Genomic DNA, 20251 nt, shown 5'->3' with positions numbered 1-20251 from the left:
AGTTTCGGGGGGCCGGCGCCCCCCCAACCCGTCACGGGGCTGCACCTCCCGCCCCGCTCAGCGCCGCGTATCCCCGGGTGACTCTGGGCCCCGCTCGGGAACGGGCTGACGTGACGATTGCGGCGGCCGCAGCCTCGGCTGTGCTCGGCGCTGCACAAGGGGGCAGGGCGCAGGTCGGCAGCGCGCGCTGGGGAAGGGGCGGGGCCCTGGCGCGCGCTGCGGCCTCCCCCCGCCCCGGACCCGGAAGCGTTTACGACTGGCCGCTCCACCGGAAGTGACGCCGTGGCCAGCGGGGCCTGTGCGAGGAGCCGAGACCCCGGCACCGGCTCCCCGGGGCAGCCCCGTGTCCGCTGACGGCCCCGGCCGGGCTGAGCCGACGGGGAGCGGCCCCGGGCCACAGACCCCGCTGTGCGGCCCGGGGGGGGGGCCCTCGGGCGGGGAGCGGCCCCGGGCGCCGCCGGGGGGCTCAGAAGAGCCGTTTGTGAGCCCGAGCGGGGGCCTGGCTCTGTCCCCCTTCGAGTTGAGGGATGTGACTGGGGCGAGCGGGCAGCAAGTGTGAAACATCCAGCGGGGGGTGGGGGGGGTAATAGGAGCCTATATAAGGAAAAGACCCAAAATGCGGCCTGTCCCTGTTACATCAGGACCTCTGGTCACCCTAGCTCAGGGGGTTGAGCATTGGCCTGCTGAACCCAGGGTTGAGTTCAGCCCGTGAGGGGCCACGTAGGGATCTGGGGCAAAAACGGGTCCTGCTAGCGAAGGCAGGGGGCTGGACTCCATGACCTTTCAGGGTCCCTTCCAGCTCCATGGGGTCTGTATAGCTCCATAAATATTAACTGAGGGGAGAAAGGAGGAGATGCTCCGCACTCCCAGGGAAAAATTAAAGGGGAGGGGACTTGCCCCTCTCCCCAATGAATAAATATCCTAAAGAGGCTCCCTCAGCCAAGAAGGAGACTCACTTGATACCAGCACCACATGACCTCGTGCCCAGAAGCAGTTTGATTCCTCCTCTTCCTTAACTATCCCCTGAAGGCCTCCTGCAGAGGTGATATAGTAACAGACCAGAGAGCCATTCTCAGGTCACAGTGATGCAACACTTCAGTGCAATAGCTCATCCCTGGCTAGGAGACTCCAGGGTGCTCAGTTCCTACCGTTTAAGCCTTTGGTTTCTGCCTCCACTGCTCATTCAAGCATTTTCTCTCAATTGTTGTAGCTGTATTTCAAATTCATTTTGAAAGTAGCGAGATGTCTCACTTCACTCTTGGCCCCATGTCCTATGCTGGGACATTTCAGCTTATGCTGCTATTGACCTGCACTGAGATTGGCAGATGGTGTTCTTCCTACCCACAGTTCTATCTCTCATGCTCTCTGGCTGTTGGAGAAGTCAGAGTGGAAGTTCAGGAATCCTAAAAATAAATGCTACTTCAAATGTAGCAGTCACTGCCTATGCCCCATATTGTCCACTAACCTATAAGCATAAAGCTTCTCACCCACTTACAGGATATCCTGCAAACAAAATCCCACTGTGGGATGGTTGCTGTGGAGTGGAATACAAAAGACATGATTTATTAAGGAATAGTTGCTTACTCAATGTTCGTACTAAGAAAGGTTATAGAGAGAACTGGGAAAGGTCTGGGCAAATACCAGATATTTGATTTTCCAACATCTCACTGTGCTCTACCAGCAATGCTGCTTCTGAGGAAGAGAAGAGTATGGGATACTTTGGGTACCAGGATGCCCCTGGTAAGATTCACCTGGAGACTATGATGAAGGAGCTTCCAAATCGCCATGTCCTCTTGGCCTTGTACCTCCTCACCAGCTGCTCCTCTTGCCCACCTCTGTCTCTGAGGTAGAGTGCTCCTCCCCCCCACATTAGATAGATTCCCAACAATTAACATATTCCTAACCAGGGTAGTGGCAGTGTCTTGAATTAAACTGTTAAAAAGGGCACACACACATACCACCAAACCAAACCAATTTCCCTCTCTCAGAACAGCCTGACAACTTGTTAGAAGTTTTCGAAATATACTGAGTAGTTGAAAGGTTTGAAAAGATACGTACTTATTTCTTTGCTATGTATACATACAATCCCCCCCACTCTATACAGTAACAATTGCTTCTTGGGGGCGAAGCCAGGCTTTTTGGTTGGATAGCCCCAGACAGTGGGTGTGACTAGGATACTGCACTGCCCGCTGAGTGATGGTGTCAAGAGTGCCACACAAAATTATCTAGCAGCGTCAAGCTCCTCCCCACCCCTGTACAAGCCCCAAATCTTCCCCTACAACAGAGACCCCAGTTCAAAAGATCACTGGATGTTGTTCCCCAGAAGGCTTGGGTGAATGAAGACCCATCTCCCAAATGCATGAATGCACCAGCCGAGTACGGTAGGGGGAGTGGAGGGAAATGGGCTGCTCACCTGCCTGTAGTCAAGGGTCAACTGGAAAGGCAAGAAAAAGAGACCAGAGTAAACCCTGGCCTTGTCTGAGTTCAGCCCTCCGCTGGCTGCTGCAAGGTGGGGTGGCCTGGTCTGGGGCTATGCACAGCTCAGACAGGGCTTGCTTCAGGACTAGCCTGGGAATGCCTCTGCAGACAGGCAGCCGTTACCCCACAGGGCTCGCCACCCTCTCCCTGGACATGAGCTGGCATGAATTCCCCCAGGCTGGGGCCAGTTACAGCTCCCTGCATGGCTGGTCTCAGAGCAGTATGGTAGGGGGGTTACAGGGCATCCACAGCTCAGCCCCTCCTTGCTGCTCCACTCACTTTCCTTTGCTGGGATCTCTGTGTCTCTCTCTTGTTCCCTTGCAGCAGGTCTCTGATTGCCCAGACCACTCTCCCCAGCCCCTGTCTCTGCTGTTGCCAGCCTGCTCGGCCTCACTGCCCCCCGATCTGGGTGGGATAAAAGCAGGTGCACAGCCCCTGTTCTCCCTGTCTCTGGAACCAAGGTCAGGGGAGCTCTCCCCCAGTGTGCTAGGAGGATGGGTGTTTACTGGGGGGGGGGAGGTGGGGGACTTATTCCTTGGCAGGTCTGCATCAGGGCTGGGCCTAATCTGACCACAACCAATGACTATTGGGAACATCCCCATTGCTGCACAGCTGCCTGCTTCATTTTTCACATCAGCTACAATAGGAATTGGGTTGCACTTATGAATGGGGGCATTGTTCCCCCTGCATTTAGACACATGGTTCTCTCACAGAGGGGAGGGGATTGAAATGAGAATAAGTAGCTGAGACATTTCCCCACCATAGCCGCTCACTGACCAGTGCTGTGCTTGTTGCTGGAGGTTGTGGAGTTTCTACTAGCTCCGTGCTTAAAATCGGTGGGAGGACTAGTTAACACTACCGCCTCTGATGTCAGCACAGCCATCAGCTGACTGCCTGTAGCTATGAGACCCCACAGCAATACTAGCTTCTCATTACTTGTAAAGAAGTGCACACCACCTATTGAATTGCAGCTTGTTACCTTAATTAAACTGCAGTTGGAAAACCAGTGGAAACACATTTCACCACAAGGTAAAGTGAATTTAAGTTTTTCTGTCCATTATGTGTTGAGTTGTGTGCCTGGATAATAACAATAAGGCCTCACAGGTGTCTAATAACCTTTACTGTTAATTTTAGAGAGTGCTTTCAGGGGAGTTTTGTACTTGATGTGGTTCCTGCTATAATCATAGCTTTCTTGTATTTATAATTTACAGCGGAAAGCTGTTCAAATGATAAGATCACCTGAGACAAGCAAAGTAAAATTGCACTAAGCTGTATTAAAAACATTTTAACTGTGAAGTACATGGTACATCACTGAGAGCTCTATCAAAAAGACTTAATTGCCACTGTAACAGTGTTACTAGAATAAAACACTTCTTGTTTTTTTATTGATTAACTTCATTGTCACACAATGTGGTTTCATGTATTATACACGATCATCATCAGAGTCTGCACTGGGCAGAGGTGACAAGCACATATTTCTAATTCCCCTGTAAATTTCACTTAGCTATTCAGTTATTTAAGGCACCTGTGGTACTCTTACATTTTTTTTAAGAGGAAGGGTTGATAGATTCTGAATATTCTCTATTTAAAATAGAAGATTCAATAGAAATAAAATAATTGTAACAGACTCCAAGAGTCAGATTTTAAAATGATTACGTACAGCTGCATTCAAAACTAACCTCTGCTCATACAGAGTGGGTAAATGAACATCTAACTGTCCAATTGGCATGTGCAAATGCTTGCCTGTGTACATCCAGTGTATGCAAAATTAGTGAGCATAGTTTTGGAGGTGAATTTGAAGTGGTCTGAAACCATGAGAGGCAGGTGATGAATAATTGTAAGGGTCTTGGTGCAAACTCTAACTTTGGCCAGTCGCTGGAGCATTTCAGTTCCATGCAGTAGCATGATTTGGGTGGTTTGTGATGAGATTATTAGGTGGAGAGGAAACCTGAGGCTGCAGAATTAAGCTGGAGCTCTCCTGAGACTAGATAGCGTTTTCCCACAAGCTTTTTGGCATGCCTGTGTCAGGTCAGGCTGCTCACACTGCAGGAGCCGCTGGGAAGTATCTGATCTTTTCCATTTCTAATCTGGTCTGGCAGTAGGAAGTGCAGCAGCCCAGGAAAGTGAAAACTGATCAAGGGGAAATAGTACAAACTCAAAGGGGTGGTTGAGGTTACGTTTGAATTTTGAGTGGTGGAGCAAGTTGACTCTTGTTTCATCTGAGCCATTTTGACTAATAAGCTGACATTAACATGCTGGGCCAAATTCACTACTGATGTAAATGGGTACTGACATCAGTGGCGTGCGTAAGACCCCCAAATATTTAATTATGCCACATACCAGAGCCATGCCTGCAACAGGGGGCGCTCTCTTGCCACTCTGGCACCTCCTAGTGGCCTATTTGGGGATTAGCTCCTCACATGCTCTGACAGCTCATCCTGTGGTTCCTCATCCCATCACTTGCTCCATGGCCTCTCCCATGCTCTGGGAGCTGCAGCACTTTCCTCTTCATGGTTTAACCCTCTGGTCAAGTCACAAACAAGACCCCCCAGTCCTATGGGATGTTATCCGTCTCCTTCCAAACCATCCCTGGGAGTCCCCAGATAGGCTGCCCCTAATATGCCACTGCTACCGTGGCTTGTAGGGGAACCCATGCCTGCCCTCTACAATGGCTTCTAATCCAGGAGCCCTCCCCCAGCAGCTCAGAACTTTCCTCTCCCAGCCCTTACTGCTCCTTCCCTGGACTGCTCCCCACACTCCTGAGACAGGCTCCTGCTCTCCCCCCTTGTACCAGGGAGTATTTCCCTAGCTTCCTCACTGCGGGCCCCTTCCCTACTGCCAGCTCCCAGCTTTATAGACACCACCCCTGCCCCTGCTCCTGCCCAGGTGAGCTTCATCCCCAGTTCAGTCTCACTGCCTTCTCATTCTCCTCCAGGTACATCTTATGGCAAACTGATCTCTTTTGCCTGTATTAACCCCATCAGAGCCAGTGCGGGGGGCACACCACAACCTCTGATTGTAGAAACAGCTTGCAGCAAAATTGGGGATAATGCAAGGGCGTTGTGAGACTAAATTCATTAATATTCCCAAGGTTCTTTGAGATGTTTGGCTGGAAGGTGCAGAGTTAGTGCATTCTGTTGTTAATTAATTTTACCGTATTGTGGAGATGAATCTTTAATTGCGTGTCTTCTGTTTGTAGCCGAGACGCAATGGAGCCTTTTTATCTGTATGACATCAGGGCTGTAACCTCCAACAAAACCATTGAGAGAATTATTTCACCCATGGCAGCTCAACTTTGTCATTTAATGATAGCAGCCGAGTGGGATGGGGTGAATAACGAGCACCTAGCTGATTTAGAAAAAGCTGCCGAAGAATTAGCCAAAGCTACTGAAGAACTTGCTTATGTTGCAAGAAGGTAACACTGAGTTTTAAAGAGGGCAAAATGAATTTCCATCTGCGTGTATGTATGTACAAGTGTTATAGGTGGAGCAGGCACGGACACCTGTAGACCACATTTCTCTTGTTGCTCTTTAATTTATCCGTTTGTTCCAGGCATTCTGGTTCCCTTCGTTTTGATTTGAAGTGCCTCACACACTGGGATATAGGCATTCTAGTTTTTAGTTTTTGTCTGTATCCGTAGTGTTGCTTAACTCTAGTCTGTTGCTTTTCTGGAAGATGTCTCTGGTTTTTAACTCCTCGCCTGCAGTGCAGCTGTCATTTCCAGCCCCTCCTTTACTAGCCACAGAGATACCTTCATGGTTGGTTGACCACCTAGTAGATGCAGGGAAACAGTTAGTATGGGATGGAGTGCAGGCAAGCAGGGAGGGGGTTCCCCTCTTACTGGGATTGGGCAGAGGGTCCATTCTACCCCCAACCACACACTCATGTGACTGTCTTACATGTGGCTGCTGTTTAAAAACCAGAACATTTAATTAAGGGAAAGCACAATTCCACCCCCTCCTCCCCTGCCCTATATCTGCTTACCCTCCACAGAGGTCTGTTCATTAGGAGCCAGTTGTATCCTGCCTGGTCAGGATGTCTGGCTCCTCTCTGGAGTAGCTTTCCCAGTCCCATACTGGCGCTGGTTTACAGCGACGCATTTCATTAAAGGCGTCTGTGTGACCTTGCGTACCTGAGATCAGCATCCTTCTGCCAGGGTGGCTCAGGAGTCCAACGATGAGCTGCTGGCTGGGGAGATGCTGCCTGCTGCCAAATCTCTCCTCGCGTCTGGGAGAAGCATCTTACTGGTGGCCCAGAAACTTCATATTCAGCCAGACGTTCAGAGTCATCAGGAGGAACTGATTCATTCAGCAAAGAGAGTCTTAATGGAGACTGTAAAGGTGAGTGTAGTGCAGCTGTGTCATTTGCATGCTATAAATACACTCCTCCACTAACCCTTCATTCCCTCCCAGCCAGGGCGGGTGCAAGGATGTTTCTCGCCCTAGGCGAAACTTCTACCTTGCGCCCTCCCCCCTACTGCGCCCCCAACCTGAGGCCCCCCCCTCGCGGCAGCTCCCCACCCCTCCACCCTGAGGCACCCCCCCCACCCCAGCTCATCCCTGCTCTGCGCACGAGCCCCCCGAGCCCCCCATCACTGCTTCACTTCTCCCACCTCCCAGGCTTGTGGCGCCAGTCAGCTTAGACGCTGCAAGCCTGGGAGGCAGGAGAAGTGAAGCAGCCACGGCATGCTCGGGGAGGAGGCGGGGCAGGGGTGAGCTGGGGCAGGGAGTTCCCCTGCATGCCGCCCCCCCGTTACTTGCTGCAGGTGGCCCTCCCCGCACCCCCCTGGCCCAGCTCCCTCCATCTAAATGCCAGCGGCGACCGGGGCGGCCAAAGATCCGGCCGCTGTGGTCGCTGCTGAAGAAAATGGCGCCCCCCAAATCCTAGCACCCTAGGCGACCGCCTAGGTCACCTAAATGGTTGCACCAGCCCTGCTCCCAGCAGCTCTGCCTTCTCAGGGGAGATCTGCACAGTGGCTAATTTCCGTGTTTTCTGGAATGGGATGTGTGTGGAGAACAAGGTTGTGGTGGGGAATGAAGATCACCTGCCAGACAAGTCTGCCCTGCCCTGCCTTGCCCACCAGGAGCATCCGTAGAGTTGCCAAACCTCCAGGATTGGCCTGGAGTCTCCAGGAATTAAAGATTATGTTGTGTGATGAAACCTCCAGAAATATGTCCAACCAAAATTGGCAACCCTAAGTGTCGGAAAAATGATAAATGATGATAGCCTCTGGTGCTCTTGGGAGGCAAGGCACTGCTCGTACCCCCATTGTACAGGTGGGTACTGAGCGCGTGTCTACACAGAGTGTGAGTGTGTGGCAAGTGGTGCAGAGTAAAGCTACAGAGCACTAACTGGCTGCGTGGACCCCACTACTGTGCACCAGAAGTTGTGCAATGGTGCTTATGACAGAATTTTTAGTGCATAGAGCAGGGACTGTATGGCCAGTTAGTGCCTGGCAGGCTAGTGCACTCTGGATGTACCGCCCAACTGGTCACACTCTAAGCCTCAGTGTAGACAAGCCCTTAAATTACAAGCTCTTTGGAGGTGGGACTGTCATATTACAGGAGTGTAGAGCCGCGAGCATAACGGGGCTCTGACTCGCCACACACAGAGTATGTTGTAGCTCTTATATGGTCCTTTTCATCTGCAAACCCCAGAGCAGATGAGCCCTACAAAAGAAGGGCTGTGTTGGTACCTCCATTCTACAGCTGAGCCAATGAGGTGAAGTAGTTTGGGGTTGTGGGTCAGACACGACACTGGGAATTGGGAGATTTCTGGTGTGACCTCAGACAAAGTCACTTTACCTCTCTGTGCCCCAAGAGTGGTTAGTAACGCTTCCCTCGTTTTCAATAGCGAGGAGAAGCTGTGATCATCAATGCTCATGAAGTGCTGAGATGCTCTGTGGGTGTTTTTGTAATGTCACAAGAGTTCTGTACCCTCAGGTTTCAGCACTATCAATCCAGTATCACTCACCAGGAGCACTTTTATTCTCAAATTCACCTAGACAGATGTTATCAATGCACACAGGCATTTTAAACACAAAGACAGCAAGCTGAAAATGACAAGTATGTTCCTAGCAGAAAGAACAACACAGATCTTGGGAAATGGTCAGTGGTTCCTTTTTTGTGACCTTTGTTCTGATTTATCAACTAGATCCTCCAGCTCGAAGATGATGCTGCAGTGAGGAGGATTACCCAGGCCGCTCATTGGCTTCGGGATTGCCTGACTGCACTCGAGTTTGCAGGAGACATACCAGCCCTGCTGGCAGCTTTCCATGACTTTTCAGAGTCCTTGCTCTTGCTGAACAATTTGACAGAAAGACGCATCCAAGAGCTCCGAGATTCTCCTCCTCAGAAGTATTTGGCCCAGACGCTGCAGATCCTTAGGAAGTGTGTTCCGATGTTGCATGCTGCAAAACACAGTCACCTGAAGCACCCCCAGGACCAGCAAGTGAGTGGTTCCAAAAACTACATTTTTCATTTGATGGATAGCACCATAAAGGAACTGATTTCCTTGCTGACAAACACCACCAGAAACAAGGAACTACTGGAAAGAAATGGGCTCTTTTCCCAGGACCTGAGCCAGCTGCTGGGCCTCCTGTTCAACCCAAACCCTGCTCACCTAGCTGAGGGCGAATTCAGTTTGTGTGTGGAAACAGTGATCTTCCACTGCATGCTTTTAGCTAACTCATCAAGGCCAAGTATTAAGCTGCAGTTGATAAAGCACTGCCATCATCTCCTAATGCTCAAGAAAAGCATTTCCAACTATGGCAGCATAATGGAGGAACTGCCAGCACAAAGCCAACTAGAATGTAACCTAGAAGAGAAATGTCATGCGATGAGAGTTGAGGTGGAGATTCTTGATCAAACCATGCTCACTGCTGTTTTGTGTCAGATTCTGGACACTTTCACAGACATTAACGAACCCCTGAAAAGGTTAATGGAGGCTGCACTGGAACCTACTACTGTGCAATATTCTCCTGCGGGAGAGGATGGATTTCTAAGAAAACTTCAGCCTCTTATTACTGCCTTCTTCAGTCATGCTCATCAAATGCTCAAAGTGGCAAATTTTGTTCTGGCCCGGTGCACCAACCTCAAAATCTTTAAAGAAATTGAAGATCGTGTAGACTGTTTAAATAGACTCCTTGCCACGGTGCCTCTATTCCTCACGGAAATGAGCAAAGATCCTAATAAGATTAACATCCAGGAACAACTACAAACCTTCTATCAAAGATGGGCTTGGACAACAGAAAGCTTGTTAGCGTGTGTTGATGAGACAATCAACTTGCCCGAATTCCTCGATCTGTCTATTCAGGAAATGGCCGATCACAGACAGTGTTGTGAACAAGAACTAGAGAGTCAGAACTCTGGAAGGTTTTCATGGCATGCTGCGCATATGACCAGCCGAGCTGCTCGCGTGATCCAAGTTACTAACAGATTTGTGGATAAAGTCAGAGATCCCATTTTCAAGAATGGTTTGTTAGTTTTAGTTAAGCAACTGGAAATCTCCATTCTGGAAGTGAGAACTGCTACTAGCCACTGTTTAGAAGGCATCTCTTGTCTACAAACTAGAAACGCATTTTCAAAGAGAGTAAAGCATCTGATGGACTCCACTCGAAATGTCAGAGAGGGGCTGGATGAGTCCAATCATCCAGATATTCTGAGTCCGCTTCGGGAACAAATTCGGAGCCTTGACATTCCAAAAGAGCTGTGTTGCTTTTCAGCCCAGGACCACATAGAGCTCAGACCACCAGATGTCATAAAACAGAGCACTACTCACAATACTGAATTAGTGGAAGAATTTTTAAGTGAACAGCTTCCGTCAGCCACCTCTCCTCTTGAGATGCTTCCAAGAGCAGGTAACTTAAACCCAGGAAGAGTGGATTTACATCCTGTAATCAATGAACTCATCACTGCAGCAAAGAAACATGACATGACTGCTGTAAACACTGCTTGCTGTGGTTTACTTGAACTTTCCGACTGTTGTGTAGATGCAGCTCAGGAAGCCTTACCAATTGTCAAGTCGCCACTCCTGGAAAAGCTGACCCACTACAGAAAGATAGTTCTATTAACGCCATCTGTTATTAGCTTAGCTAGGGAGATAGGTCCAAACCCAGTTTCCAGAGCAGACAGACTTCTTCCAACAGCTGTTCTGTTATCAGAGAAGATTTGTGAAACTAACCAATGCCTGGTGGCTGTGGCAGGCTCTTGGTACAGTCTAGTCCAGCAGTTGTTCTGCATGGTAGCTCCAGCAGACTTTCTGAAGAGCAAACAAACTTTGGATGAGATAATGCGGACGTTAGCAACAGTTGTTCAGCTAGCGGCTGATGTTGCACATACAGATTGTAAAGAGGAGTGCACCATAGTTCCTAAGATTCAGGAAAGGTTTGTACGGGTCCAAGCAAAATTCACACGTGCTCAGACTAATACAAAGCATTTACTTGAAAAGGCACTGTCTTCTGACTGCTTCCATTCTCACCAGGACCATCTCGAGGGGATCTGCCTTCTTTGGTCTGTCAGCATACAGGTGCTCCTGGGTGCTGTGGATCAGTTCACAGGACGAGATGTTTTGTTCTTAGGTGAATTGAGGAACACAATGAAGCACAAGCTTCGCTTGCGGGATGTCCTGGCAGCTGTCTCTGAGAGCTCTTTGAGAATACAGGAGGCAGCCCGGCTGTCCTGTCTTGCCTGTGCTGAACACAGCGTGCAGCGTGACATCCTAGCGCTCCGGGAGGAGGTGAAGGTACTAACTGAAGCTCTGCTGCAAGTAGTGGATGTTCTGTCTGTCTCCCCAGTGCCTGCTACAAACTTGTCCATTCGTGCTGAGCTGCTCCAACGAGAGCTTGCTGTGAGAGTGAAAGCACTTCTGCTCCTCCTGACCAGCACCAATCGGGAGTACACGAGGGTCATCCAAAGCATCCTCATACTGGCTTGGCCTCCTGCACGTGCCCAGGGAGGTGACGGAATGATGGTTAAACAGGCAGGTCAGATAATGGCAAATGTCCAACTGGTCAAGACCACCATAGAAGATGCTTTGGAGAACACAGCTCATCTAAAAATGCGGGAAAGCCTGCTCTCCCTGACAGACCACCTTCTCCTCCTTACTGCTGAGCTGCTAGGAAGAGCTGGTGAGCAGCTTCAAAGCCAGCAGGACAAGGAACTGGTCCAGCTAGACTACATTGCATGGGAGTGGTCTGCTAAAGCTCACTATGTGGTGACACAGCTTCAGTCAGTGAAGGACATTGATAAAGCCGCCTTGGAGCTCATTAAGCAGTGTTTACAAAACAGCGAGTCACGTGCTGTTGCAAACCAATGTCATGGCAAAGCAGAGCTCTCCCCAGCCAAGATACCCAGCACCAAACACCAGAATCTCACACACCAAGCCAATTCAGCAAATGCCTGGCCTACCATGAGTGAATCCAGAGGTTTAACTGCCAGGGATGCCTTTGAAATCATGGTATAGTAGATCTTAGCTATTTATCTCTCTCTAAAGTGTGACAACTGCATTTCACTGCTTGTCCAAGAGTCCCATGTCTTGATCATTTCAGATTGCTTTGTTTTTTTTTAAATAAAATTATACAATGACTTGGAGTTGTGGCTGCACAGAACCATCTTCCTCTCTCGCTCACTGTCTCTGTTGCTTCCATATCCTACGAGCAGCAGAACTACATGCAGTGAGTGTCCCCTATAGCAGGGCTCAAGATTACCTAGGTGTAGTAGCACCACAGTCACTGGGTTAACGAGGTAAGCCGGCTGATTGCCTTGTACTTCACTTAACTCTGATGCAAAACTGTGTCGGAAGCTGGAGTTCACTGGAAACCAGATTTTATATTGGTCACTTGTGATGGACAAATACATTTAAAATAAACCAAATACAAAAAGGTATCAGCACTAGTCATCTGTTGGTATTTCCAACTAGCTCTGAGAGGCTAGGCACAATGTAAAAAATTTGCAGATTTTTTTCCTGAAATGGAGATAATTGCAATTAGCAAAAAAGCCCTACATCGGTGCAGATGTACCAGTGCTGCTGTGCATCTGGTGAAGACGCTCTCCCACTGACATAGAACCAGTGTTGCGCAGGAGGGATGTCTTTTCCCTAAGCGATGTAAGTTAGATCAACTTAAGCAGTAATGTAGACCCGCCCTTAGTGAGTGGCTAGCACATTCTTCTCCAGTTGAAATAGCCAGATCTTTTGAACTGCACAGGGGATGCCTAGTGACTGAAGATACTGAGAGCACAGAACATAGAGTGAACATGCAGATTTGCAGAATGAAATTGGAGGCTACCTCAGTGGTACAGATCAGACTTTTTTTCTTTGAGGGAAGTGAGGGTGTGGGGAAGAGAGGGCCTGAATTTACCAGAGCAGAAGCTCCACTTATATATATTCCTCCTTGTGTCAAGTAAAAAGAAAAAAAAAGGGGGGGGAGGGGAGCAGGGATCTCAAAGGGTCTCAAGGGAGTTAGGCACATGAGTTGCACTGAATGTCAGCAGGGGCTGGGAGCCCCACTCCCAGCAGCCACTTTTAAAATCCTTGCCCAGGAAGACAGGCAGGGCACCTAGAATTAGCTTGTGGCCACATACAGTTTCATCAGCCGTGCAATGTGGGGCTGATGCTGTGCCCTTTAAAGTCCCTGGGTATCTTTCTATTGACTTTGAGAGATGGCTGGAAGGACTTCTGAGTGCTGGAACAAGCCGCTCAGGTGCCAAATTAGGGTTGATGCTTGAAAGTGACGAATATGGAAGGTCTTGCCCAGCTGACTAGGATTTCCTTTGGGCTTCGCAAAGGGCGGCTGGGTGCTGTGCATAGTTTGAGTAATAGCTGTTTGAATGTAGCGCGAGAATCCTGCACCATGGAGCGTGCTCCATGCTGTAGTCTTGCTATGCTGGTAAGCAGGATGCTTGCTGCCATTTCTGCAAAACATGTAAATTTGGACATCAAGTCATTTGAATAAATCTTCCAATCTTCAGCCTTTGTGGGTACGACAAAAGACGAGTCTGATGGCTAGGCACAGCTGTGGGATTCCTGCAGCTATGCCTGCCCAGCTGTGGGAACTCTCTGCCCAGCTCTTTATGTGGCAGTTACATCTGCTACCCCCTAAACTCACTAATCAACTCTAATTTTCTCTTGTACTGCAATATTCCACCCAGCATCCTGCTGAGCATTTGCAGTTGTTTGGGCAGGAGGGAGGATTGGACGGGACCTGGCCGGTAGTGCTTCTAAACCACATAAAGCCAATATGATGCGTTAGGCAGCGTGTGGGAGGCTGCCATTTTCAGCTTCTGAAAACTATTCCTTTCAGTTGCAGCAGGCATTACACATTTCAAAATAAACCAGATAAAATTGGTTTAGCTCACAACTGTCAGCTCCAGTGAGGATGGTCTTTGGGGTGCAAGTCAGAGGATAATATGAGATTGTTTAAAGAGACATACGGGTTTAAAGGGACCCCTGGGGTAGCTAGACTCAGTCCAGTGGAAAGCGAGGACTGAGGCTTGGCTTACTGGATGGGATGGAGCTAGGCAACGTTTCTGTTTGTTTTGCTTAGTAGAAATGGTTCAAGGAATAAACCTGTAGAACAAGCTCAAGAATATGCATGTGTAAAAATTCAAAACATACCCATTTCCTACATTAAAAAAGTATTTCTGCCAAAAAGGGACTGTCTAAACTCTCTTCATGACAGCACTTTGCCATGGATGTCAGTAATGCAGAGATGGTAAAACGGAAGGTCGGTTGGTTGAGGTGAATCTGTTTCACTGTCTTCACAGCTCCTGATTGACTCTCCAAACGACTCCCACTCCACTAGCAGCGAGCAGGGCAAGGAAGCCACTCCTGCTGCCCTGCCAGAGGATGCTGGACAGTGGCAGGATGACAGCAATAAAATGTCCCAAGTCACCAAGGAAATGGCCACTGGGATGTCTCACATGGCACGGTTTCTAAAGAGGAAGGGACCAATAACGGTATTGCCAGCAGTTATAGGATGGGAGGAAATATTTCACTCAATAACCAGAGCCAGCTAAATCCTCCAAGCACCCATCTGTGGTGATCACAAATGTCTGAGCCACATTGTAGAGACAGCACAATGCCTCAGTAAGTCAGAAAGGGGGTGTTATCACGATGAGAAGACTGAACACACACTAACTCCTGCGCACACCCCTAGGAAGACTCAATCAATGTCCGTTTCTTTTAAAACAGGTGTAATAGCATTAGTGTGAGTGTATCTGCAATTCTCTGAAAAGAATTTCCTCCAAAAAAGAGAAGAGGAAGGCAAGGAAGATTATTCAGCCCCTTTCCCCTGCTATTTCAATCTATTCATTGGCTCTTGGAACTATTACCCTCCCTCTTCTACCCACAGGCCTGCTGGCTGCTGAAGTTTGGGGCCCAAAGTCTATTTGCAACTCCAGTTCTTTGACGGAGTTTGGCATATCAAACAGTCCACAATGTAGCTTTCACAGAGCAGGTTAGAAATGGCGGAATGAGCCATTAATTGCTGCTGCAGTGGCTGCAATTCGGATGTTGAAAGCACTTTAAAACTACCCTGTTTTCTCCATCGGCCTCTGAACCATTGCCACAGGTCTCTTTATGATGTTTGTTTGCCCATTAATATCCCCACACCATGCCCATAAGGGGCATTAGGAAGTTTGTGGGTGTTTCTGTTGTGAGGCCCAGCTTTGCCCTCTTGGGAGTTGATACATGCATGTGACATCATCAAACCTGACACAGCTGGGCAATCAGTGTCCTCAGCCAGGCTCCGATAAAAGGTTCTGTTGTGCTAACATGTGCTAGCGTGAATAAGGCAACAGTAGGTTTTACATCCATTTTATGGCAAATGCCCCCTCTCTCGCCTGACTTCTTTTGATTTAATTTTAGACCAAAGAGCAGCTCACTGCCTGTGCTAGTCAAATGGCTTCCAATGGGCAAGTGTTTGTCAGATTTGGCCACCTGATTGCAAAGAACTGCCTAGATGAAAGATGTGCAACCGAATTGCTGTGTGTCACTGAGCAAATCCAAACAATCAGCAACCAGCTCAGAATTATTTCCAGGTAAACCGAAGGTTCAAAGCATATTCTCTCTCAAGGCTGATGTGTGTGTTCACTCCTTCTTAAAAAGGGATTTTAAAGGACACTGCTGACTGTCTGTCTTGTTCCTATTTGCATATGGCACCAGTGGTAGGCGTCTAGTTACCTGGCTGAAGACCGTCTCTGCCATGAAGAGTTTTCCTCTTTGTTTTACCTTCTTACAAGCTGAAAAACAACATATCCGCTGGTTTTTGTTCCACATCCTAGTTAGGGTGATCCCTGCTACTGGCTGCCGAGTCAGCAGAGTGAAGGCATTTTAACCAAAGTCCTATTGAGATCAATATAACTATCCTATTTGTAGTTTGTTTCTGAATTACGGATTTTTTAAAATAGTTACATATTTCTATTTATGAAGATTCCTCACCGACTTCCACTTTTCAGCACGTGGCATGGTGGGGTCCACAGCCCGCAGCAGTGTGCCTTTAAAATCAGTGCATGTGCATGAGGCGTCTCTACAGAAGCGACTCCGATAGCAGACAATAGGGAGCCTCTCGTGAGCGGCACATCTTACCCTCCCATGCAGTGTTATACACTGCTGTGCAGAACTGAAGGTTCCACTCTCATCTCTTTCCACTTCTAAAATAGCCCAGTGCTAAACTGTCTGTCTGTCTTGAGAGCCCGATCCCCCTCCCAGCCAGCTGGTGCTGAGCCACCTCTGGGCTTCAGCTGAGCCTAGAATAAGCCTTGAGCTAATGTTTGAACAGCTTTCTCCAGAGCTAACACTACTTGTGCTAGGAGGCATGTATGTCCCCTCTTGCTCTCAGGCTTCCGCCATGCTACGTCTGCCTGGAGGTTCTCTGGCTCCTTGCAGTTAATTTTCCATTGATACTCCAAAACCCAGTGTGAGGTGGGCACCTGTGTCCCTTGGGCTCCTTGACCAATGAGTGCCATGCCATTGCTGGCTTTCTGGGGTCCTGAATATCTCTGCATAGCTCTCTGTGCTAGTTAAACAGAGCTCAGAGGCATCTCCCCCATTTCTTCTTGCCACAGTCTCAGTGCTTATGTCACCCTCATCTCCACACTCTGAGCACACAGGCTAAGTCCAAATAGCAGCAATAGTTTTCCTTTGTCCCCCTTTGGCCGGAAGGACCACTGCTGGACTAGCTCACACTTGGTGATTGAGGGAAAGGGTCTGTAATTAGGCACTGGCAGCAGTATCATTGGGCATTCAGGCTACAGCAGGTTTCAGCATTGCATTTGCTACTTCTCCATTCTGGCTACTACTGCTCCTGCTTTTATTCTTTTGCTCTCCCTACAACGGCTTTTTAAAGCTGAAAATCTCTTCTGTGGTCAAAACTGTTCCATGAGCAAAGGCCAGCGGTACTGGAGCACTTTCCTTCCACATGTATCAGCTTGTTCTATGACCTTCCTAGATCCAGGAAGCCCTCAGCCAGCCGTGACTCTAGAATGACAGTATGTAGTCACTTAGCAAGTTGTGTAATGCTTTCTCTTTACATTTGTAAATATTTTAAGGGTAAAAGCAGCAACAGCAGGGAGTAAGTGCTCTGCTGAACTACTGGTGAACAATGCACAGAATCTGTTTCAAGTGGTCCTACAGTCCCTGAAGGCAGCAGAGGCTGCGTGCGTCAAAGTAAGTGTGCACTGGTATAGGTCAGTAGTTCCCAAACTTGTAACAACCTGTGAACCCCTTGCAACAAAATGTCACGACTCATTAACTCCCTCCTAAAAATGAATATTTCCAGGTATTTTCTCCTTTACCTGAGTATAAATTATAAAAGCAGTGATCTTGGAAATATAAAATTTGTTTTTATGATATGCTTATTACACACTTTTTTAATTATTTATCATTACATTATGAAAATGGCAACCTTCTTCCAAGATCTCACTTTCGTAGCTTGTATCACTTTGAATAAGCCTGTTATAAAACAAGGCTCCTATGTTTCATGGAGGAGTATCAGATGTGAAACAGCATGAAGATATTTAAGAAGCCAACTCAAGGAGGTTCTCCTGCACAAGCATTCAGGGCTTGAGCAGTCCAGGCAAACACCGCACATTACAACAAAGCTTAAACTTGTTCTTCATAATAATTTTAAAAACAATACTAGCTGCCTATTTAATTTAAAAAACAGCAAAAAATATCCACCTCCCTTTCCATTTCTTATAAGGAGTCTTGAAGTTTAAATCTCCTCCGTGTGATAGAGATGCTTGCTTTGATCTGCTTAGCTCTTGGAAGTCCAGGGGCTTCGGGCTGCTGCCCGGGGTCCCTAGGGACAACTCTGTCCACCATTATGGAATTTTTCCCTGAGAACCCCCTGTAACATTTCACGAACCCATTTGGGAACCACTGGTATAGGTCAAGATTCTTTCAAAAGGCAAGTGCTGGAAAAAACCTGTGAACCCTCTTCAGTCACTGATTTCCAGGACACAGGGATTTTTTGTTCCTAGATTATGACTTTGCTTTTGGCTGTATTAAAACAAATGCTGCCTGGCTACACCCCATTTATTAAGCAATCCAGCTTGCTCTGTATCAGTGAGCTGTCCTCGTTATTTACCAGCCTACAGATCTCGGTCATCTACCGATTATTTTCAGCAATGATTTCCTTTTCTTCCAATTAATTGATGAAGATACTGAATTGTGTTGGGCTAAGAATAAATCCCTGGGGGCCTCACTAGCTGATTCCCCATTAACAACTGTGTTTTCAGCTCTTATCATTTAGGCCCCTTTGTACTGTAAGAAATTTTAAACTCCTTTGTCTATCCAAGTATATTAATATGTATAATTATTTTGCTTCCTTCAAACAGGGTTTGCAAAAGCCAGATCCTGACTCAGAAGCAGCAGAGGCAGCTGCCTTTTGTATTCAGTGGAAGAAAAAGCTGTTGTGGCACAGAGTCAAAGAAACTTTAAACTCAGATAGGGATGAATTCGGACTTCGCAGAACACGTGCAGGGTGTGAACCCACCCTTACAGCTATGGTTCAGGAACCATCGTCTCAGAATTAAGAACTATCTCCCCTACCCCCAAATTCCAAACCTGTTCAATAACCAACCATGGAGTAGGAGGGGGCCTCTGTCATTGATCCCTAACTCTTGCAGGAAATGACATCACCAATGGGGAGGGACAATAATGCCACTTACCTCCTTAGAAGCTAATAATGCTGCCCAGGAGCAAGAGAGACCTTCACAAATAAGTGACATTAGCATATATAGTCTGGAGGCCCCGGCTGGTCATTCTTGGCAATGAAGCAGCCGCTGTATAAAAAGCAACAACTGTGTTATTTTAATAGAAGTGTTCCTTAGATACTTATCTGATGTGGTGTTGTAAAGGAGTAGCAAGGTATTCCAATGCAAGATTTTTGTACCCATGTACCTTTTGTGCAAGTGAAAAGGCTACAAAAATGTGCTTAAGTTGTCAAGATAAATTTGAAAGAAAAAATGGCCAATAAAATGGGATTTAAGACAAATTTTAGTAATCAAAAGATTTCTTTGACACAAATTATCACTGTTTTATTTTAAAAGAAAAATTCAACTCATACAAATGGTCTGACACAAATTAATATGGCTCATTACTTAAAGAGCGTTAGCCTTGTGCTTTGTATTGATAAGTTCATAATTATTCATTGACATAATTTTTTTTAATACTGTATTCATTATAGCAGAAGCCAGGTATACTATTGCACACCATCATGTTAGCAAAACACTAACACTCCTCAGCAATGGGCAATATGATAGTATATGTGTCTAGCCTTTGTCAACATATTTGCTGAATGCTACATATCTAAACCCGAACCATTTGCAGTCTCAGACTCATATGGATTTACACTGGCCACTTTGAGGATTGTAACAGTCCTCACCACCAGCACACAAACAAGCCTGTGTGCATGCCAGGCTCCACATTGAACAACAGGTGGATTGACAGAACATAGGACAATACAAAAAGCTCCAGATTAAGTGTGGTATGCCAGAAGTGAAACATTGGGTTTTCTAGCTTTCCTTTGTCACATCATTTATCATACTCCATGGGGACCTCATCTTCCCTGAGACCTTAGGTATACTGTGGTCTATGCATTTTGGAGCAAGGTGTACAGGTTACTGGCTGTTACTTGGGGCACATTTACTAGATATGACATGAGAGATTTTCAAGAAAGTCAACCATTCCTGAAGAGGTCAGTTTGGCCTGAAGAATGGCCTTTCTAACCATTTACTATCTCCAATCAGCTTTCCCTTCCTTAGAGGTTTTTAAGGTCAGGCTTGACAAAGCCCTGGCTGGGATGATTTAGTTGGGGACTGGTCCTGCTTTGAGCAGGCGGTTGGACTAGATGACCTACTGAGATCCCTTCCAACCATGATATTCTACGATTCTAGACTTGCCATTTCCAGATAAAGTCCACCCAGAATAACGACAAGTGGTTTGTCTTCCCCATACCCAATAGGCCAGGTCCACTGCATCTGTATGGTTATGGTGAAAAGGGGTTGATCCACAATGATCACTGGAACTTGGCATGGGTTTAGGTGGTGTACAGCATTCCTTATCACATTCACAGCATGACAAATCATTGCCACAGACTTGGAATCATCTGAAAAATGGGGATGATGAGGAGTGGTGGCTGGGGTGAACTCTGGCATTGACTGTTTGCTAGCCTGGGAAGTGGCCCAAGAAATATCTTGATCTCCATTGAAGATAACCAGATTTGCTGCCTGCCGTATTTGTTCAAGCCACCTGCACTCTTCTTGCAGGGCTT

The 20251-nt window shown here is 47.5% G+C and overlaps 1 protein-coding gene across 11 annotated transcripts; it reads left to right on the top strand.

Moving 5' to 3' along the window:
* Positions 1 to 767: 767 nt before the first annotated feature.
* On the top strand, positions 768 to 18973 carry LOC127049859 (catenin alpha-like). Of its 11 annotated transcripts, XM_050951161.1 has the most exons (9): positions 1753 to 1846; positions 3474 to 3507; positions 5678 to 5893; positions 6635 to 6818; positions 8632 to 11934; positions 14241 to 14432; positions 15343 to 15515; positions 17025 to 17142; positions 18315 to 18973. In XM_050951161.1, the coding sequence occupies exons 3-9, from the start codon at positions 5688 to 5690 to the stop codon at positions 18510 to 18512; spliced, it is 4374 nt and encodes a 1457-aa protein (XP_050807118.1). In that variant the 5' UTR covers positions 1753 to 1846; positions 3474 to 3507; positions 5678 to 5687; the 3' UTR covers positions 18513 to 18973. The 11 variants fall into 11 exon arrangements, 9 of the variants coding, with proteins under 9 accessions (XP_050807117.1, XP_050807126.1, XP_050807120.1 ...); XM_050951160.1 differs by lacking the exon at positions 3474 to 3507 and having other exon boundaries at positions 768 to 1846; XM_050951169.1 differs by lacking the exons at positions 3474 to 3507; positions 8632 to 11934 and having other exon boundaries at positions 768 to 1846.
* The last annotated feature ends 1278 nt before the right edge of the window (positions 18974 to 20251 follow it).

This window comes from Gopherus flavomarginatus, chromosome 4 (genome assembly GCF_025201925.1).
Source record: "Gopherus flavomarginatus isolate rGopFla2 chromosome 4, rGopFla2.mat.asm, whole genome shotgun sequence".
NCBI classification, from domain to species: domain Eukaryota; kingdom Metazoa; phylum Chordata; order Testudines; family Testudinidae; genus Gopherus; species Gopherus flavomarginatus.
Note: the sequence above shows the minus strand (reverse complement) of the source record. Positions and strands in the feature narration are given on the sequence as shown.